The sequence below is a fragment of the Panthera uncia genome, chromosome B1, assembly GCF_023721935.1.
Source record: "Panthera uncia isolate 11264 chromosome B1, Puncia_PCG_1.0, whole genome shotgun sequence".
NCBI classification, from domain to species: Eukaryota; Metazoa; Chordata; class Mammalia; order Carnivora; family Felidae; genus Panthera; species Panthera uncia.
The window spans coordinates 142,508,408-142,532,065 of NC_064811.1; the positions used below are offsets into that span (position 1 = coordinate 142,508,408).

The 23,658-nt window shown below is 36.6% G+C and overlaps 2 protein-coding genes across 5 annotated transcripts in view; one reads left to right on the top strand and one right to left on the bottom strand.

Moving 5' to 3' along the window:
- The window catches only part of PALLD (palladin, cytoskeletal associated protein), a 412,083-nt gene extending 408,839 nt beyond the window's left edge, over positions 1-3,244 (top strand). For 2 of the 3 annotated variants that reach the window (XM_049631297.1, XM_049631298.1), the window contains one exon: positions 1,040-3,244. In XM_049631297.1, coding sequence (XP_049487254.1) covers positions 1,040-1,212 — 173 coding nt within the window. In that variant the 3' untranslated portion in view covers positions 1,213-3,244. Of the gene's footprint in view, positions 1-51; positions 522-1,039 lie in introns of those variants that run through there. The other variant, XM_049631299.1, reaches the window with a different exon arrangement.
- Positions 1-23,658, bottom strand: part of CBR4 (carbonyl reductase 4) — a 96,363-nt gene that overhangs the window by 17,283 nt on the left and 55,422 nt on the right. The gene's annotated exons all lie outside the window — the stretch shown is intronic.

The window sequence follows — 23,658 nt, forward strand, 5'->3', positions numbered from 1 at the left end:
GCATTTTATTTGCCAAAAAGTTCATACTGCTCTTTCTCTTTCTATTTATAGTTTCTCAACATTAATAGTGAACTACACCAGGAGAACAAATACCCAAGTATCATTCAGGAACTTTGCATTAGTAGCCAAATATGCATGTTTATTTCTCTGACTTTGGCTAGTCAGTTGTTGGCTTCCATACTCAAGCATCCTTAGGAATTAACAGTAGGCAAAGACATAACCATGTTGTTCACATTTTCTTGTTACTGTGTTCTGCAAATGACTGCCTCTTAACATTTCTTCCTGTATTATAATCCTATCACAGCGTCTTCATGCACTCTCAATGTGTGTACCATTGATCCTGGAATGCATACTTCTTGTGGCTTAGCGCTTTCCTCCTTAATATACATTAAGCAGCTTAGCAATAGGTTTGTGTTTGTGTATGAATATTTGTGTACATGCATCCTGAATTTAAAGAAAATTATTTCTATTGAATTCACGGACTAGTACAATAGCATTATGCGATCTGTTGACGTAAAGAAAACTACTAGAAAAAATTAAGAACTGATTTTCAAACTTTACCTCTTCCTGAATAGGAAGTAACTTTGTGAGGTTCTTCAAGGTTGAGTGACCTCAACCTTCCCTACTGCCCAGTTTTTTTCAATTGATTAGTGTTAAAAACATCCATCCAGAATACACCTACTATAATTATTATAGCATTTATACATTTTGAGCTTTGAAGATTTTTTTAAGAGGGGAAGAGTTGAGAATTAGGAATCTGAGTGACTATTTCGAAAGATTTCCTGTGCTGCAGTATTTAAAACAAACTACACCAAACTACTGCATTGCTATTATAGTCCCACTACCCTGCAGTAAATCCGCAGCATATGAGGAAAATGCAAAACTGTGCTTAAATTTTAGGATTTCTACCATGACAAAGAACGTGTGTCTGGTACATATATAAAGACATACTGTATTTACTTGAAACATTTAAGTGCTTTCCAATTACATCTTGTTTATTTTAAAAATCTTATTTTTACTTTTCCCTTTTTTATTGTAGCCCAGTGGCATCAGCAGCCACAGAGCACCAAGCCAAAAAAAGTACGGCCCTCAGCCAGTCGCTATGCAGCGCTTTCGGACCAGGGACTGGACATTAAAGCAGCCTTCCAACCTGAAGCCAGCCCGTCTCACCTGACACTGAACACTGGCTTGGTGGAAAGTGAGGACCTGTAATCCAACATTCTTGTTAAAGCTGAGACACTGAAACAGCCATTGCCTTGACCAACATACTCCTTTGTCACATTACGTAAAGGGCAAAAACATACCTTTGACTGTAAGAAATAAACACCAAAATAATATTTTTCTTACTTGATATACCAAATTTAGAGTTTAAGTAGGTGATGCTAATAGAAATGTACACATTGCACAGAAAATTCACATTCATCATCCAATTTAAAACTTTTGGAATTTCTGTGATGAAAGCGATCTGAAATGCCAAAATGCTAATGGAAATCCACTGTTCAAAGGTAACCAGAATTTGTATTTTCAGACGTGCCTTTAAACACTAGCTATAGGTGCTACATAGCATGACAGTGTGGAATGCTTAACACGAGGCAGTTGTACAAGTTAATACTAAAATGACTCGAAATGGGCAGCGTATTCAGACAGCTACAGTGAACCAAGTGCAATATGTGGGGCTGAAAAGGAAGAGGAAATGACAAATCCAAGTAAATGCCTTGTCTTTGCAAATTGTTTTATATTAAATCATAAGGAAGGAATTACTTGCCTTAAATCTTATTAATATCAAGAGTTTTCTAACAAGGTTGATACCTTAGTTTTTAACTTTCTTTTTCTTTATGTGTAGTATTTTCTTTTCATGCTACCTTGGTAGGAAGCTTACTTACAGACCATATTAAAAGGCTAATTTAAATATAAATAATATAAAGTATTCTGAATAAAGCAGAACTATATTACAGTCCATTCCACGAAAGACACCCCACTCACCCAAATGGCCAAGGCATATAGTATTCAGAGGAAAGACGGGCCTGGAAGGAGTAGGAAGAATGAAGGAAAATGCTACCGGCACACTTACGTTGTATTCATGGAGATAAAAATAGATGGGCGGGAGACATGATAGAGGCCAGGCTTTTTTTTGGTTTTCCTCAAAATTCAAGTATAGGTGGAAAAACACTGCCACTCAAAAGTCAGGGGATCTAGGGGCAGCTGGGAGATTGGAGCACATGCGCTATGGAAGTTTCAGTGTGTCTGAAGTCTGTGTAGTAGCTGAAGAGGTTAGATGTGTTGAGCAAGTGGAAAATGGGCCGAGACTGCAAGATTGGCATCAAAGAGAAACTGCCTGTGGGAGCTAGTCTACGCGAGGGAGATGGATTCTTGGGAGAGACAAAAACAGGTTTGTGCCATAATCTATTTTTTTTCCCAATGACACCAATACGGTGAGTGAAAAACATTGGTTCACTTCCACGCTGCCATGAAACCTTGCCTTAAGAAGGTGCTGGGTTCTGGGTAGTTTGTAAAGGCATCTCTGCAAAGACAGACTGCTTTTTGAATGCATATTGATCCTTGCAACAGCTAGATTGAGAGGATTCTGACCAGACTTGATGGCTTTAAGTCGGAACCAATAAACTTTAGAAAGGAGAAAAAACAATTTGGCCGGATATTATGGTATTACAAGACATGAGGTTTTAATGGTACTTTGCTATGAAAAGAAAACACTGTATTCCTTATGCAAAACACATATATCTTTCATTATTTATAATAAAAACGTTGAACTGTCTTAGCTCAGTTAATTCAATACGTAGTATTTTTTAAAATAATTTTATATCCGTGTACCACCCCATATATTTCATATTACTGCTTCACATGTACAGCTTTCTACTTCTTTGTAAGAACACCAACCAACCAAGTTTTAAATGATTCATAGGCTTAATCACTGGGTGGCAGATGTTCTTTGCAGAGTGGTGCAAGTTTCTTTGACCACACTTAATATGCATTGCTAATATGGAATTTAAGATACCATACAAAGTCTTTCATGGACCTATCTATATTGTAGAATTATGACTTACGTCATATCTTACTTGCCAAATTTTTCTGAATGTGACTGTTTGCTAATTTGCTGGGTTTGGGGTTAAGTAGCATTATTTGCCACCTTTTATGTTGTATTTATAAAAAAAAGTACTATCATACTACTTTGGATTGTTGTGCTGGTGTAATGTGGATTTAACATCAATAAATATTTAACAAATAATAGTTGCAATTTTGTGAAGCAAAATATTCCATTGGTGTAGTTTTATATTGGGGCTGTAATTAGTACAAACTTAGAAGCTTAAAATAACGTTTATTAGCTCATAGTTCTATAGGTCAGAAGAGCTGGGTTCTGTGCTCAGAGGTCTAGAAGGCTAACTTATATCCACAGATCCACGGGACTGCATTCTCATCTAGAGCTCTCCCAAGCTCGTTTCTTTGCAGTTGCAGGACAGAGGTCTCAACGTAATCTGTCAGCTAGGAGCCAGTCCCCACTCCTACAGGCCACCGGCAATCCTTGCCATGTGGTCTCCTCCATTTTCAAAACCAGCAGACTCTCCCTCAGGACAGATCCATCCCACGCCTTGATCTTGTAAGGAGCCCAGCCCCTTCTAAGGGGTCACCTGATTAAATCAAAACCAAGTGAATACCTCTCTTTCCTGAAAATCACCTGGTTTTTTTATCTAATTACATATGCAAAATCTTTTCAAAGCAACACCTCAATCTGTGTTTGATTGGATAACTGAGAGAAGGTGTGTATACACCAGGAGGTGGGGACATTGAGAGCCATCTTAGAATTCTGCCTACCACACCAGTTTATATAAAAATTTCCTCTAAAATCGAAAAACTAGCCGAATCACTGCTACACATTAGGCAAACAAGAGACAACCCACAGCAAAACAAATAGAAGAGGATGAAACAATCTTGCCATAAACCCCACCCCTGGTGTGGCAACCTACAATCAGGAGGGAGCTCAAAATCGTGCTTCAAGGATCAAAGGATCTGAACCCACAGGAGCACCCTTTTAAGACCAGCACCTGAGAGACAAGCCCCCAAAACACCTAGTTTCACAAGCCAACGGGACTTAACATCCACAAGACCCATAAGGCTATAGCAATCCGCCAAACACTTGTTAAAAGGCTCCCATGGGGTTGCCCACACTAGAGACCAGTGCAGAGGCCGCCCGCTGAAAAGTGCCCAGTCTTTCTGTGAAAGAAGCCTATTTGCTCATCTTAAAACTTCAGCATGAGGGGTGGACACCTGATTTAACAAACATCTAGGGGCCCACTGAAATAATCTCCAAAGACAGAGGCTGGTTAAGTGCCATCTGTCTGCTCACCCCCTGCCTCACTCTAGGTCGCCAGTATTCCCAGGAAGAGTTTATACAAATGCCTGGCACCCTGATTTTTGCTGCTGCCACCCAGGAAACACCCCTTGATTGCCTGGCTGTGGTGGCTAGTGGAAGCAGATCCCATGGGACCGTAACAGAGAAACCGTTCTCAACCACCTACTGCCTGAGGGCTGAGCAGAGACAGAATGAAACCGTCTTTCTGCTAGAGACGACTATTGCTTATCGTCATAGCTGCAGCCAGAGGGGCAGGCTTCTGACACACACACCTAAGAGCCAACTATAATCCTCTCCAGAGACGACCTCCAAGGCAAGGCCAATCACTTCCCACTCTCCCGCTGCTTCACTCTAGATTGCTGGTATCGCCCCCAAAGGAGCTTGGGCACATGTCTGATGCCCCGGTTTTTGCAGCTGCTGCCCAGAGGACACCCCTCAACAGCCTGGCTCTGGTGGCCAATAGGATTTACATTCAGGAGCCCTATAAGACTGTAATGAAGGAAATTCGTAACCAGCTATCCCTCCCACAAGACACAGCATAGAGACAGCAGACTGAAAAGCACTGCCAGTCTCTCTGTGAAAGAGGACAATTAGCTTGTCATCATAGCTGTGCCCTGAGGGGAGGCTTGTAATTAAATACACATCTAGGCCAGCAGGCACTATCTTCACACTCCCCCTCCACCCGGCCCTAGTTCACCGGTATTTCCAAGAAAGGAGCTCGTATACACATCTGGTACCCCTGCTTTTCTGGCTCCTTTCCAGAGGGCACATCGCTCGACAGCCTAGCCCAGCCCTGGTGACCAGCAGGGCTTCAACAGAATGGTAGCACACAAAGAAATAGCTCTTAACTAGCTATAGCCCCAGGATTCAGTGCAGAGGCAGCACATATGCCCTTCTCCCAGTCTTCCGCTGAAAGAGGTATATTTGCATACTTCAAATGTTGCTGAGAATCTGGCTTCCAAACAGCCTGAATCTAGGTGCTGACTGAGGTTCTTCTACAGTTGGCACAATGACAAGCCTTGGCACCAGCCCCAACTACTAGGAGCCACTAAGGATGAAGTAGGCTGCTTAGACAATCTCAAAGGCTCGAGCTAGGGCAGGTTGGACAATAAAATTCATCTCCTACACCAGGCCACTCCTTCAAGACTGGGATAGGTGGCCACTTTATCCAAAGCATAAAAACCAATACAGAGTCAAGGAAAATGAACACAGACAACATTCCAAAGAAAGAACCAGATAAAACAAGAAAAAGGCCTTAGCATAATGGAAATAAGTGACTTACCTATTAAGCGTTCAAAATAACATTCATAATTATGCTCACCAAGCATAGAGGAAGAATGAATGAACAAAGTGTGAACTTCAGAAAGAGGCAGAGAATATAAGTCAGTACCAAACAGAAGTCACAAGGCTGAAGAATACAATAAATGAACTGAAAAATACAAGAGGGGTTCAACAGCAGACTAGATGAAAAAAATTAGAAAAGATCATGGCAAAAAAAGACCAGATGAAGAAAAAGGATCAGTGAACTTGAGGATAGGGCACAGGAACTCATTCAATCACAGCAGCAAAAAGAAAAAATGAGAGAGTTAAGATAGCTTAAGAGACTCATGAGACAACATCATACTGATCAACATTTGCAGCATAGGGTCCCAGAGGAAAAAAGAGAGAGAAAGAGGGAAAAAATTTATTTCAAGAACTAAGGGCTAAAAGCTTCCCTAACCAGGGGAGGGAAACCGACATCCAGACCCAAGAAGCCCATAGAATTCCAAAAAAGATGAACTCAAAGAGACCCACACCAAAACACATTATAACTAATGTGTCAAAAGTTAAAGGTATAGAGAAAATCTTAAAATCAGCAAGAGAAAAAAACAAAACAAAACAAACTTGTTACATACCAGTGAAACCACATAAGACTATCAGATTTTCAGCAAAAACTTTGCAGGCCAGAAGGAAATGGCATAATATATTCAAAATGATGAAAGAAACATCATCTTGTTGTTTCTTGTTTTGAAAGAACAACAACAACAACATCTAACCAAGACTACACTACCCAGCAAAGTCACAGTTCAGACCTAAAGGAGAGAGAAGTTTTCCAGACAAAAGTTAAAGTTCATCACCACTAAACCAAACTTACAAAAAAGGTTAAAAGGTTAAAGGGACTTACTTAAGGTGAAAAGAAAGGGCACTAATTAGTTGCAGAAAAACATATGAAAGTATAAATCACACTGGCAGAGGCAAATTTAATACAGCAAAGGTAGTGGATTAATCACCTATAAAGCTAGAATAAAGGTTAAAAAGCAAAAGGAATAACTATAATAACAATAATTGTTTAAGGAACACACAAGATAAAAAGCCATAAATTGTGACATCAAAAACATAAAATGGGTGGAGGAGAGTAAAAAAATAAGCTGTAGAATGTATGCAAACTTAAGTCATTATCAACTAAAAATAGACTTAACAACAGAAGTTGTTTTATATAAGCCTCATGGTACCCACAAAGCTGAAACCAATAATAGACACACAAAAGATAAAGAAAGCTAAACATACCACTACAGAAAACCATCAAATCACAAAAGAAAAGAGCAAGGAAAGAAAGGGAAAAAGAATTAACAAACAACCACAACAAATTAACAAAATGACAATAAGTACATACCTATCAATAAATACTTTAAATGAAAAGAGACTAAATTATCCAATAAAAAGACAAGAGTCACTGAAAAGATGAAAACCAAGACCCACCTGTATGCTTCCTACAAAAAATTCACTTCAGATGTAAGAACATACACAGACTGAAAGTGAAGGGATAGAAAGAGACATTCCATGAAAATGGAAACCAAAGGAAAGGTGGGGTAAAGTCTGTTGTTTCTGATAAAAGTCAAGATGGTAACAAAACACAAAGAAGGTCATTATAAGTAATAAAGGGGTCATTCCAAGAAGGGGATATAATATTTGCAAGTATTTATGCACTCACCTATTTAGGAGCACTAAAGATATAAAGCAAATATTAACAGATCTAAAGGGAGAAATACATAGCAATACAGTAACAATAAAGGACTAATACCTCACTTTCATCAGCAGATAGATCATCCAGGCAGAAAATTGGTGAGGAAACAGTGGCCTTAAACAACACATTAGACCAGATGGACTTAACAGATATATATATACAGAACATTCCATCCAAAAGTAACCGAACACACATTCTCCTCAAACACACATGGAACATTATCCAGAATAGATCATAGGTTAGGCCACAAAACAAGTCTTAACAAATTTAAGAAGATTAAAATCATTATCAAGCATCTTTTCTGACCACAATGGTAAGAAACTAGAAATCAATTACAAAAAGTAAACTGGAAAATTCACAAGTATGTGAAGATTAAACATGTTACTGAACAACCAATGGGTCAAAGAGGAAATCAAAAGATAGATCAAAAAATACCTTGACAAATGAAAATGTAAATATATCACAACTTATGGAATGCAGCAAAAGCAGTTCTAAGAGGGAAATTTCATAGTAATAGATGACTACATTAAGAAACCAAAAACATCTCAAACAACCTAATTTACATTATCAAGGAACTAGAAAAAGAAGAACAAAATATAGCCCACAGTGAGTAGAAGGAGAGAAATAACAAATATCAGAGCAAAAATAAATACAGACAAAAAAGGCAATAGAAAATATACAAAAGGCAATGAAAAGAGCTGGGTTTTTGAAAAAATAATCAAAATAGACAAAACTTTAGCTAGACTTACCAAGAAAGCGAGAGGACTCAAATAAAATGAGAAATGAAAGAGAAGACATAGTGCTAATACACAGAAATAACAAAGGATCATAAGAGACTACTATGAACAATTACACACCAACAAATTGGACAGCCTAGAAGAAAATTATGTATCTTCTTAGAAACATAAAACCTAACCAGAATGAAACATGAAGGAATAGAAAATCTCAACAGAACAAATACTAATAAGGAGATTGAATCAGTAATCTAAAACCTCCCAACGAACAAAAGTGCAGAACCAGATGGCTGGTCCTGAATATTACCCACACATTTAAAGAAATATTAATACCAATCCTCCTTAAACTCTTCCAAAAAATAGAAGAGGAGGAGGGGACTCTAATGTCATTTTATAAGGGCAGCCTGGCCCAGTATCAAAACCAGATAAGGACATCACAAGAAAAGAAAATTATAGGCCTGTATTCCTAATGAACATAGATGCAAAAATCCTTAACAAAATATTAGCAAACCAATTCATCAATACATAAAAAGGGTTGCACAACATGATCAAGTGGGATTTATTCCAGGTATGTAAAGATGGTTTAACATCCACAAATCCATGTGATGTACCACATTAACGAAATGAAAAATAAAACCCATGATTATCTCAATAGATGCAGAAAAAGCATATGACAGAATTCATTATTGATTTATAACTTTTTCAACTCTCAAAAAAGTAGGTACAGAGGGAATGCACCTCAATATGATAAACACTATGTATGACATGCCCATAGCTTACATCATACTCAATGAGGAAAACCTGAAAGCTTTACCTCTAAGATTAGAGGTACCTCTAAGATTAGTGGGCACAGATGCCCACTCTCACCACTTTTATTCAACAAATTACTGGAAGACCTAGCCAGAGAAATTAGACAAGGAAAAAAAAAAAAGGCATCCAAGTTGGAAAAGAAGAAAAACTAACATTATATGCAAATGACATACTGCTATATGTACAAACCCCAAAGACTCCACCATAAAACTATTAGAATAAATGAATTCAGTAAGTTTCAAGATACAAAATCAGTTGTGTCTCTATACACTATATATTAGAAAGAGAAATAAAGAAAACAGTCTTCGGGTACCTGGGTAGCTCAGTAGGTCAAATGTCCGGCTTCTGATTTTGGTCATGATCACACCAGTTCATGAGTCCAACCCTACATGGGGCTCTGTGCTGACAGTGAAGAGTCTGCTTGGGGATTCTCTCCCTCTCCCTGTCTCTCTGCCCCTCTCTTGCTCATGTGCACATGCATTCTCTCTCTCTCTCTCTCTCTCTCTCTCTCTCTCTCTCTCTCTCTCTTAAATAAAATAAACTTAAAAAAAAAGAAAAAAGAAAAGAAAAGAGTCCCATTTATGATTGGACCAAAAAGAATAAAATATCTAGGAATAAATTTAACCAAGGTAAAAGAACTATACACTGAGAACTATAAGACAATGATGAAGAAACTTTCATGAAAAAGACACACATAAATGGAAATATATTCTATGCTCAGAGATTTTAAGAGTTAATAGTTAAAATGTCCATAATACACAAAGAAATCCATAAAATCAACATAATTCGCATCAAAATTCCAACAGCATTTTTCACAGAAATAGAACAAATAATCCCAAAATTGGTCTGGAATCACAAAAGACCATGAATAGCCAAAGCAATCTTGAAAAAGAAGAACACAGCAGGAAGTGAAATTAGTCAGAGAAAGACAAAAATCATATGACTTCACTCATATGAGGACTTTAAGAGACAAAACAGATGAACATAAGGGAAGGGAAACAAAAAAAATGTAAAAACAGGGAGGGGGACAAAACAGAAGAGACTCATAAATATGGAGAACAAACTGAGGGTTACTGGAGGGGTTGTGGGAGGGGGTATGGGTTAAATGGGTAAGGGGCACTAAGAAATCTACTCCTGAAATCATTGTTGCACTATATGCTAACTAATTTGGATGTAAATTTTAAAAAATTAAAAATAAAATTAAAAATAAATAAATAAATAAATAAATAAATAAATTTAAAAAGTGGGGAAAAAAAGAAGAACAAAGCAGGAAGCATCATGTGCCCTTGTTTCAAATTATATTACAAAGCTATGGTAGTCAAAACAGCATAGTATTAGCATAAAAACAGTCACAGAGATCAATGAGACAGAATTCAGACCCCAGAAATAAATCCACACATATATGGTCAATTAATTTATGACAAAGGTGATAAGAACATACACTAGGGAAAGAACAGTCTCTTCAATAAGCAGTGCTGGGAAAACTGGCCAGCCACATACAAAAGAATGAAACTGGACCACTATCTTATACCATACATTTAAAAAAATAACCCAACATGGAATAAGACTTGAACATAAGACCTAAAACCATAAAATTCCTAGAAGAAAAACATTATGTGGAAAGCTTGACATCAGTCTTAATGATGATATTTTGGATTTTATACCAAAAACAAAGGCAACAAATACAAAAATAAGTGGGACATCAAATTAAAAAGTTTTTGCACAGCAAAGGAAACGATCAACAAACAAAAAGCCAATCCACTGAATGGCATTAAGTATTTGTAAATCTTATTCTCTGATAATGGTTAATATCTAAAACTTATAAAGAACTCATAAATCAATAGCAAAAAAAAAAGTCTTATTAAAAAATGGGCATATAGGGCACCCGACAGGCTCAGTCAGTACAGCATGTGACTCTTGGTCTCAGGGCTGTGAGTTTAAGCCCCATGTTGAGTGTAAAGATTACTTAAAAATAAAATCTTAAAAAAAAAACAAACAAGGTAGAGAATCTGAATAGACGTTTTAGCCAAAAAAAACCCCATACAGATGACCAAGAAACACATGAAAAGAAGCTCAATATCATTAACCATTAAGGAAATGCAAATCAAAGCCACAATGAGATACCACTTCATACCGGTCAGAATGGCTATTACTAGAAATAGCAAGTGTTGATGAGGATATGGAGAAAAGGTAACACTTGTGCACTGCTGGTGGGAATGCAAATTGATGCAGATGGTATGGAAAATAGTATGAAGGTTCCTAAAAAAAAAAATAGAAATAGAACTACCATATCATCCAGCAATTCCACTTCTGGGTATTTACCCAAAGGAAATAAAAACACTAACTAGAAAAGATATATGCACCCTACATTTCTTGCAGCATTATTTATAATAGTCAAGACATGGAAGCAACCTAAGTGTGCACTAATAGATGAATGGATAAAGAAAACGTGGTATATATCACAATGGAATATTATTCAGCCATAAAAAAGAAGGAAATCCTGCCATTTGTAAGAACATGGATGAATATTGAGGGCATTATGCTAAGTGAAATAAGCAGCAGAGAAAGGCAAATACTGTATGATCTTCTATGTGGAATCTAAAAAAACAAAAACAAAACAAAAAATCAAACTCACAGATACAGAGAAGAGATTGGTAGTTGCCAGTAGCAGGGGCTAGGGAGTAAGCAAAATGGTGAAAGTGGTCAAAAGGTATACACTTCCAGTTATAAAATAAGTAAGTCCTGGGATGTAATATACAGCATGGTGATGCATATTTGAAAGTTGCTTAAGAAGGGTTGCCTAGCAGGCTCAGTCGGTAGAGCATACAACTCTTGATCTCAGGGTGTGAGTTCGATCCCCACACTGGGCATGGAGCCTACTTAAAAAAATAAGTAAAATAAATAAAATAAATATTTTTTAAAAAGTTGTTAAAAGAAGTAGATGTTAAAAGTTCTTATCACAAGAAAAAAAAGTTGTAATTATGTGTGGTGATGGAGGTTAACTAGATCTTATTGTGAGCATTTTGCAATATAAAAAGAATCATTATGTTGTATACCTTAAAGCAGTAATAAATATCAATTATGCCTCAATAACAAGATACAAAAATGAAATTAAATAATTAAATACATCAATATATGAAACATTATAAATCTTGCAATAAAGAAATTTTTTCAATCTAATGTATTCCAAAGAAATTGCCACAGGATATGTTTTTCAAGACGTATCTCATAAAAGCTTTCTTTTTATTCAGTGCTGATAAGATCAACATCCTGGGAAAAATGCTTGAAGAAGTAAGTGATGTCATATAGGACAATTTTCCTTACAAAACTTCTGATTCTCAGGCTAGGAATGATCATCATCTTCTTAGACTTCTTTATTCATCCTAAGTACCATCAACTGACATTTCACTAGGAAAGAGTGTTTCTATCACTGCAAGGGAGTTGCTACATACATGACAAGAACACAATACAAAAGCCGTGGTGCTATGTGGGCACGAGGTGGGCTGCTGGTAACACTATTACTTAAGAAGCTACCACACCAGCCTGAGACATTTAACGGCTCCAATTAGTGCTCTGCCCAAAGTGCAAATCACATATCACCACATATCATAAAGGTGACAATTCAAACTAATAAGCTCTTTTGATTATGAAAGCACTTGGAAATAGAGATCTATGGCCTAAAGCCTGGGGACTGTGTTGTCACGTGATATGAAGGCTAAGGGTTGTGCTAGGTGATAGGCAGTACAGCTACTGATTAATCTCTGAGCCAGTTAGCAGGTCATTAGATAATTTCTCCAACTCTCTACCTCAACCAAAAGTAGGATAACAATTATTTGTACAAGGAGGTGTACCTATGACCAAAGATATTGAGATCTTCGGAAAAAAATTTATGTGGAATAATACTTCAATTACTGAATATGGCAAGGTGGCTTGCTAAGGTAAACATCTAAGTAAAATTATGAAAACAAAATTCCACATAGGTTGTATATAAAAAACAATTGATGGGGAAAGGGGAGTAAAAACACTCAAAGGAGTCACAAATAAATTGACCATAATCTAATTCAGAACAAACTCCCCTCCTTGATTGAAATGGACATAAGTTGTTGACTATTTGGCTGATTTTACATACTTGCCTTTGATGTGTAAAATAAGAAAAAAATGTGTCAGGAGAAAAATGTTCTGTAGATGCAGTAAAACCTTCCCACCCATGAAATTCTTATAACCAGATCATACCCAGTATCCTTTCCTAAACCATGACAATTTTAGCTTTAGTATGAAAGATGTTAAATCACTCCTGTAAGGGATAATTAGAAAAGGGGGTGTAAAATAAAAGCCTGAGTAAGAACAGAGAATTTGGCCATGCAGCCTTGTGAAAAATAAAAGAAACGGAAGTAAAACCTTGGAGCCACAGGAAGGAAGAACCTGGAAAATGGTTGCCACCAGATGTCAGTACTCTGCTCTTACAGACTGTCACATGCCACTATCCTAGATAGAGCTATCGAAAGCCATACATAATCCTGTACATAGAAGGGGGTTTGAGAAAACAAAGCTAGCCCGCTGGTAAACTGGCCAATACAACGCCACACAGAACAAAGTTTTAAAAGGTCACTTTTTTAGGGGCGCCTGGGTGGCTCAGTCGGTTGAGTGTCCAACTTCAGTGAGGGTCATGATCTCACAGTTCGTGGGGTCAAGCCCCGAGTCGGGCTCTGTGTTGACAGCTTTGAGCCTGGAGCCTGCTTTGAATTCTGTGTTTCCCTCTCTCTCTGCTGCTTCCCTGCTCATGCCCTCTCTCTCTCCTTCAAAAATAAACATTAAAATAAATAAACAGTCGCTTTTTTTTATCTTACGTATCACAGTATGTTTGGAATCAACAACTTCAAGTCAAAACACCAGAGACAAGGTGAACATGCAAGGGAGGTGCTAAACCACGCCTCTGAGAATACATTATTACAATTTTTATACTCCCTTCTGAAAAACACTCTTGACTTTTTTAGTAAATATAAAATTATTTATAGGACTTTCATGGGTTCACTCTCACTTTTAGTCTCTCAACTTTATTTTTCCATAAGATTTTAAGTTCCTCAACCACAAGAGATAGTTTAATTATGAATTTGGACTATATTTTTGTCACAAATTGTTAATTATTCAAAAGAAAAAGGGCACTGAAGAATTTAATAGGAAAAATTTTAGAGATCTTTCTTTTCGCATCTATAAAACAAAGCATTGGACAAGGTGATAGATATTTAATGCCACTGTGCTTCTAAAGTGCAATGGAATTTATGTGTATTAATTTATATTCCCATGTGGTATGGCTCTCAAATGTTTGCTTACTGATTCTCATAAATAGAGTCTGTCAAGCATATAAAACCAGAAAAATCCATTATAAATACCTGTGCTGTTCAGAGCATGCAACACTTCAGATTTCACCCATGTTATGAGATACTTGTTTATTCACACTGATCTGTATTCTATGTTAAAATTTTATCTAATTAAAGAGTTTGCCTACTTCAGGAGGAACAACTCCATGTTAAATATTTAAATTAACATGCTTTCACTAAATTCCTTCTTTTGGGAAGTTTACCTCTTAGGGCAATGGTTCTCCAAGTGTGATGCACAGATCATCAGAAACTTACTAGAAGTGCAAATTTTTGACACCATACCCACTGAATCAGACCCTGAGGGTGGGACCCACCGATCGGAGGCTGAAAAAGCCGTCCTGATGATTCTGGCACACTAGAGCTTAAGAACCATTGTCTTAGGAGGGATCAGAAATCCTAATTCCCTACCTGCTCAGTTGATTCTAAGAGCTGTTCTTACTTGTTGTGTTCTGAACAGAATCTCTGTTGTGTTCTGTAAAAATCTCTGTAAGAATTTTCCTTCAGGAAGACAGTGGTGTTTGCATGTGGTTCTTCACAGTACCTGGTAACAAAAGACTAATAAGACAGTCTGCTCTTTGCCAATGAGAGTATCTTTAAGAGGCCTCAGGAACTTCGTCTTAATTTGCTGAAGTAGTGGTTGCTGCTCCTGTAGAGGTAGCCTCACTATCTGTTCAGGGTCTTCAGGATGCTAGGTAGCACCAGAATCTTTCCCAATGTGAGAAAGAGGATTATCTGAGGAAAGAGGTAAACTCTAAGAATGTCCATTCACCTCATGAAAATAATGTACTATCGCAAAATGTGAACAAGTTATAGAGAAACATCCTTATAAATGGAACTGTTGGGATTTCCAATTCCAGATGGTACTTTAAACACATATTTTTAGCACCACTATGTCCCCAGACAACAAAAGCAAAATACTTCAAGGGTGCATTTGTTTGTTTGTTTGTTTGTTTGTTCAGGTATAAATCCAAAGGGACAAAGCGAAAGGAGAGGAGACCAATGAAAGAACATTTTGATAACTAGAAACAAATGGAATTTGGGCACTAACTTAACAGCAGACTCAAAAATGAATTCTGGCCAGAATGAGAAAACTGAAAAACAACCCAATTTCCATGAGAGACCCCACAAAATTTCTAGAATTAGGGAATTTGGTACTTTTGGAAGTCAAGATGATGGCATAGCTTATAACAGCAAGACTGGTTGAAAATATATTTTAAAAAGCAACTGGACTCTCTGATCCTCTCCTACACTTTGCACACAAGACTAGATGGTAAAACACAAATTTTCTGGACTGGTCTGAGAGATAATCAGGCACCCATAGTGATAGAATACCAACAACTGAGGAATCAAGTAAAAGTTTATAGCTTTCTTCCCTCCTTTCAGTTCCAGAATACTGACAGCCAGCATTCCAGACAGTAGATATCTTCCTGGAGAATCTGACAAGCTCAAGAGAAAACCAGCTAAAATACTAGTTCTCAAACTATGGTCCAAGAACCCCTAAGAGTCCCTAGATCCTCTCAGAGAGTAAGCAAGGTAATACTAAAATGTTATTTTCCATTTTCACTCTCATTCTCTCAAAAGTATCAAGTGTTCAAAGACTACACTATGTGTGATATTGCAAAATATTAAAAGCAGAAAAAATGTGGGCCCAGCTGTCTTCTATTAAGCTAGATATTAAAAAGATTTACAAAAATGTAAAATAATGTCACTTCTTTTTTTGTTTTAAAAATAACATCATTTTTCATAAAAATATTTATATTAAAATGAAATGTTAATACAATTTTTGATGGATAAATGTTTTTAATATTCAGTTTTAATTCTGGAAATTACTTATAGAAGTAACCCATGGCAAATACTAATAAATGTAACCCACATAAACAAGTTCTTTGGGGTCCTTAATCCTTTTTAGCACATAAATGGGTCCCTAGACCAAAACATTTGAGAACCAATGAGCTAAAAAAAACTGATTTGGGATTCTGCCAGTGAAAATGTCCACATCATCCCATGGTGAAGACCATAGCCAACAATCCCCACCTATGTACAAGAAGCTATTTCTTTTAAAATAACTTAAAAAAAAACCTTCATATTTCAAAATAAAACACATATACCAAAAAAAAAAAAACCCAATAAAACAAATATATAGATTAGTGGTTTGTTCTAAGGCTAACATTCTTAAAATCACCATCCAGGTCAAGATACATAATTTTGCCACATACCCCAGAAGCCCCTCTACATGTCCTATGAATATTATCATTTCATCTTGCCCCTGTTGTTTTTGTTGTTGTTGTTTTAAATTGTGGTAAAATAGATGCAACATAAAATTTACTGTTTTAGCTTTTTAAGTGCAAAGTTTAGTTTGCCCTGTTTTTAAATTTAATATGTTTTTAAAGTCTCTCTTAATCTACAGTTTTCCTTTCATCTCTTTCTTTTTCTTATAATTTATTTATTGAAGAAATCAAACAGTTGGGGCTGTACCATGTTTTATAGACTGGATTTTGTCAAGTGCTACTCATGGTGCAATTCAACATGTTCTTCTGTCTCCAGCATTTCCTGCAAATTAGCAACTGGCTCTGGAGGTAGATCAGCCCTGAGTTCAATCCATTGTGGTTTTTAATATCCCACTGTTAAGTATAAACAAACAGCCAAAAATCACAAAAGATCTGAGAACAGCATCTAATATGCTACGAATCCAAAAAGTAAAGCAACTCGGAGAAATAGAGTACCTAAAGCAGAAAATTTCTGTTATTAATAAACTCAGAGAAATAGAAGAAAACACTGCATCTAGGAAACAAGCACAGGATGCTATGAATAAGGAATATTCAGAAAACAAAAAGAATATTTTAGGAATTGAAAATAAGCTGCGATGGGGTGCCTAGCAGCTCAGTCAGTTAAGCATCTGACTCTTGATTTTGGCTCAGGTCATGATCTCGCAGTTCATGAGATGGAGCCCTGAGTCAGGCTCTGTGCTGACAGCATGGAGCCTACTTGGGATTCCCTCTCTCTCTCTCTCTCTCTCTCTCTCTCTGCCCCTTCCCCACCCAGCCCTCTTTCTCTCTCACACACACACAAAATAAACTTAAAAAAATAAAAATAAATAAAAATAAAAGCTGTTAATTGAAATGTAGTATCAAGATAAAATTGGGGGACATACCCAGAAAGTAAGGCAAAAAGGAGAGTGAGAGATTAAAAGCGTACACCAATAGATGAAAAAAACCCATGCCAAAGCATACCATAATAAAATCTTATAATGCTATGGGCAAAAAGAAGGTCTTAAGCACTTCCAGAGAGAAATACAGATACCAAAGACACAGGTTTTCTTTAAAACTTCTTAATATCAACACGAAGACGTAGGACTTTGGAGGAGTTCCTTGAAAATTCTGAGGAAAAAGGATTCCTAACCTAGTATACCATACTCGGTCAATTTAACAAATAGGAAGAATTAAAGACAAAGAATGAAGTTCTCAAAAATGTTATCTCCTATGCACCTTTTCTCAGGAAGTTACCTGAAGATGTGTTCTATCAAAGAAGTCATAAATCAAAAAAAGTAAGATATGAGATCCACAGGGGATCCAACAGATGGGAGAAGCAAAGGGAATGTGTAAGATGATACTGAGGGAAGATCCCAAGAAAACAGTTATGCAGCAAATCTAGAGAATAACCAGTCAAGACTATAGCAGATCAGGAGACAAGAAAGACTTATTGAAAGCATAAAATTGATTCATTACCCAGTGTTTTGGCATACACAGTTGACCCTTGAACAACACAGGTTTGAATGGTGCAGGTTCATTCATATGCAGAATTTTTTCAATAAATACAATACAGTACTATAAATGTATTTTCCCTTTTTATGACTTTCTTAACACTTTCTTTCTCTAGCTTACTTTATTGTAAGGATACAGTATATAATACATATAACATAGAAAATACGTGTTAAACAACTGTTATCAGTAAGGCTTCTGGTCAATGGTAGGCTACGAGTAGTCAAGTTTTGAGAAAGTCAAAAGTTATATGTGCATTTTCGACTGCATGGGGGGAGGCAGGTCAGTGCCCTGAAACCCCGCGTTGTTCAGGGGCCAACTGTATCAACAGGATATTTATATAATTGGGAAAGGTTTGGGATTAGTGAGTGTTGAGAACACAGAAAACTAAACAAATAGGATTATCCATTCCAAGGAAAACAAAATATTGTGCCGGGAAAGAGAAGTAAACACCAAATACTAACACAGCTCAGCTATGAATACTGTTTATGTAATTATAATAATGTAACTGCTCATTATGATGTAACTATACTGAGAACTGGTGAAATGGGAAGTGTGCTTGCATCCAGAATGCTGGGGGTGCTTGCAGCTCACAGAGAGAAAATCATCTTCTTAGTGGGATGTTGTCACATAATGCCTAATTCTGAAAAAAACAAACATGTTAATTCCAAATAAGGAGGTTAATATCAAATGACTCTCTGTCAATGTGTAAGTGACACATATAAAAACTAAATTTAAATACTGAACCATAAAAATGGTAGTGCTGGAGTTTTGGACAGTAGGTACTCTTTCAAATATATTTTATGCTTCTTTGGTTTTCTCTTTGATTGCTTTCAATCTGTAGCTTAGGTCACCTTTCTCACTCACAAGACTGATACACAGTTTTCCCAGTTGTGAAAAATTGGAAAGAAAGCAGGGCCATTATGGAAGATACACTGCAAAATATTCTGTAGAAATATATTCTCAGTCCTAGCCCCAGCCCACTCTCACTATGGATTGAAGTTTAAGGCCACCCAGTTTTAGAACTGACTTCTTGTGCATATCAAGAGACTGGTCAGAGCAAGCCATGGAGTATGGGCCAAGAGCAGAAAAGCTGCCAGCTGTGGAACAGCAATGTCCATAGGGATTAATTGGAACTCATACAAGAGAATCACAGAGAAAGGTATGATTAAAATGACTCAGACTCTGGGACACCATGAAAAAGTTGCATGATGGCTTGCCAGTTCCCTGATGGCCTAACGGCATAAATATTTACTTCTAACAGACCCCTTTAAGGGGAATAAAGTGCCTGATGTAAAGAATGCAATATACACAGCAGACACTGATTTTAGATTAAGTTTTCACTCTCTGCCATATTTTCAGAGATATAGATCATGGTTAACATTTTGTGAATAAACCAAAAATCATATTGCTCATAACCCATACGCGTCAGATCAAGATGAATAAATTTTAAAAACAGGACTTGAAAAAATAAAGCTGAGAAAGTACATCAATAAAAGTGGAAACACTGGAGTACAAAACATAATGCTTCTGGCACTCAGAGAATCCAAATAAGAGATACCAGAAATCCTCTCAGGAGGAATGGAAATAACATTTACTAACCACCTACTACATGCCAGGCATTGTACTAGCACACTAATGCTATTTTATTAATACTTACAGCAATTCTAGAAATTGTTATTCTTTTACAGGTGAGTAAACAGGCTGAAAAGAGGAATGTAATTTACCAAAATCACTCAACTATTTACAGAGTTAGAATGTGAAACCAAGACTTTCTAGCCCCAAGGGCCTTATCGTTCCAATAACCTCAGCGCAAAAGATATGAAACCCTCTACTGGGGCCAGACCTTGAACATTTATGAAAAGGAACTAAAAATTAGTGACATAACAACCTTTTAGTAGATGAGAAGTTAGTATAAGAGATCACTCAAAATCAACCACAAGAAAAAAGTTGGAAAGGTAACAAATACCTGGAAACTAAAGACCATCCTACTAAAGAATGAACGGGCTAACCAAGAAGTTAAAGAGGAATTTTAAAAGTACATGGAAGCCAATGAAAATGATAACACCACAGCCCAAAACCTCTGGGACACAGCAAAGGCAGTCATAAGAGGGAAGTATATAGCAAACTAGGCCTTCCTAAAGAAGGAAGAAAGGTCACAGATACACAACCTAACTTTACACCTTAAAAAGCTGGAAAAAGAACAGCAAATAAAACCCCAAACCAGCAAAAGACAGGAAATAATAAAGATTAGAGCAGAAATTAATGCTATCGAAACCAAAAAAAAGACAGAACAGATCAATGAAACCAGAAGCTGGTTCTTTGGAAGAATTAACAAAATTGATAAACCACTAGCCAGTTTGATCAAAAAGAAAAAGGAAAGGACCCAAATAAATAAAATCAAGAATGAAAGAGGAGAGATCACAACCAACACAGCAGAAATAAAAACAATAATAAGAGAATATTATGAGCAATTATACACCAATAAAATGGGCAATGTGGAAGAAATGGAAAAATTCCTAGAAACATATAAACTACCAAAACGGAAACAGGAAGAAATAGAAAATTTGAACAGACCCATAACCAGCAAAGAAATCAAATTAGTAATCAAAAATCTCCCAAAACACAAGAGTCCAGGGCCAGATGGCTTTCCAGGGAATTCTACCAAACATTTAAGGAAGAGTTAACATCTATTCTCTTGACGCTATTCCAAAAAACAGAAATGGAAGGAAAACTTCCAAACTCTTTCTATGAAGCAAGTATTACATTGATTCCAAAACCAGACAAAGATCCCACTAAAAAAGAGAACTACAGACCTACTTCCCTGATGAACATGGATGCAAAACTCCTCAACAAGATATTAGCCAACAATACATTAAACAATACATTTTTTAAAAATCCAATAATACATTTAAAAAATTATTCACCATGACCAAGTGGTATTTGTACCTGGGATACAGGGCTGGTTCAATATCCACAAAACAATCAATGTGATTTATCACATCAATAAAAGAAAGGACAAGAATCCTATGATCCTCTCAATAGATGCAGAGAAAGCATCTGACAAAAATACAACATCCTTTCTTGATAAAAACCCTCAAGAAAGTAGGGATAGAAGGATCATACCTCGAGGATCATACCTTGAATCATAAAAGCCATATACAAAAGACCCAACACTAATATCATCCTCAATGGGGAAAAACTGAGAGCTTTTCCCCTAAGGTCAGGAACAAGACAGAGATGTCCACTCTCGCCAATGTTATTTAACATAGTACTGGAAGTCTTAGCCTCAGCAATAAGACAACACAAAGAAATAAAAGGCATCCAAATCAGCAAAGAGGAGGTCAAACTTTCACTCTTAGCAGAAGACATGATAATCTATATGGAAAACCCAAAAGACTCCACCAAAAAACTGCTAGAACTGATTCATGAATTCATCAAAGTTCCAGGATATAAAATCAATGCACAGAAATCTGTTGCATTCCTATACAACAACAATGAAGCAACAGAAAGAGAAATCAAGGAATCGATCCCATTTACAATTGCACCAAAAACCATAAAATGTCTAGAAATAAACCTAACCAAAGAGGTGTAAAATCTATATGCTGAAAACTATAGAAAGCTTATAAAAGAAATTGAAGAAGACACCAAAAAATGGAAAAAGATTCCATGCTCCTAGATAGGAAGAACAAATATTGTTAAAATGTCAATACTACCCAAATCAATCTACATATTCAATGCAATCCCTATGAAAATAACATCAGCATTCTTCACAGAGCTAGAACAAACAATCCTAAAATTTGTATGGAATCAGAAAAGACCCCAAATAGCCAAAGCAATCTTGAGAAAGAAAACCAAAGCAGGAAGAATCACAATCCCGGACTTCAAGCTATAGTACAAAGCTGTAATCATCAAGACAGTATGGTATTGACACAAAAACAGACACAAAGATGAATGGAATAGAATAGATAACCCAGGAATGAACCCACAAATGTATGGCCAACTAATCTTTGACAAAGCAGGAAAGAATATTCAGTGGAATAAAGACAGTCTCTTCAGCAAGTGATACTGGGAAAATTGGACAGCGACATGCAGAAAGATGAATCTGGATCACTTTCTTACACCATACACAAAAATAAACTCAAAATAGATGAAAGACCTAAATATAAGACAGAAAGCCATCAAAATCCTTGAGGAGAAAGCAGGAAAAAATCTCTTTGATCTTGGCCACAGCAACTTCTTACTCAACACGTCTCCAGAGGCAAGGGAAACAAAAACAAAAACGAACTATCAGGACCTCATCAAAATAAAAAGCTTCTCCACAGCAAAGGAAACAATCAGTAAAACTAAAAGGCAATTGACGGAATGGGAAAAGATATTTGCAAATGACATATCAGATAAAGGGTTCATATCCAAAATCTATAAAGAACTTCCCAGACTCAACACCCAAAAAAGAAATAATCCAGTGAAGAAATGGGCAAAAGACATGAATAGACACTTCTCCAAAGAAGACATCCAGATGGCCAACGGACACATGAAAAAATGCTCAACATCACTCATCACCAGGGAAATACAAATCAAAACCACAATGAGATACCACCTCACACCTGTCAAATGGCTAACATTGACAACTCAGGCAACAACAGATGTTGGCGAGGATGCGGAGAGAGAGGATCTCTTTTGCACTGCTGGTGGGAATGCAAACTGGTGCAGCCACTCTAGAAAACAGTATGGAATTTCCTCAAAAAATTAAAAATAGAACTACCCTACGACCCAGCAATTGCACTACTAGGTATTTATCCAAGGGATACAGGTATGTTGTTTTGAAGGGGAACATGCACCCCAATGTTTATAGCAGCACTATCAACAACAGCCAAAGTATGGAAAAAGCCCAAATGTCCACTGATGGATGAATGGATAAAGAAAATGTGGTACATATATACAATGGAGTATTACTCGGCAATCAAAAAGAATGAAATCTTTCCATTTGCAACTACGTGGATGGAACTGGAGGGTATTATGCTAAGTGAAATTAGTCAGAGAAAGACAAATATCATATAACTTCACTCATATGAGGACTCTAACACACAGAACAGATGAACACAAGGGAAAGGAAGCAAAAATAACATAAAAACAGGGAGGGGGACAAAACATAAGAGACTCTTAAATATGGAGAACAAACAGAGGGTTACTGGAGGGGTTGTGGGAGGGGGATGGGCTAAATGGGTAAGGGGCACTAAGGAATCTACTCCTGAAATCATTGTTGCACTATATGCTAACTAACTTGGATGTAAATTTAAAAATAATATTAAATAAATTAAATTAAATTAAATTAATTAAATTTTTAAAAAGCCTAGTATGTTCTTCATGGTTGAACAGCTGTGTACTACTAGTGGAAATGCTTACCTGGTTCTTTATATACGTACAAATCTGAAATTTTAAAAGAATATGTGCAATGTGATCCATGAGAATATATGTTAAAAAATCCAAATTCAAAAAAAAAATGATCACTCAAAATGCCAATATGATATACACAAACAATTCCTATTACACTCCTGGCAAAGCACTGTATGTATTAATTTCAAAAATACCCACAATACCAAAATAT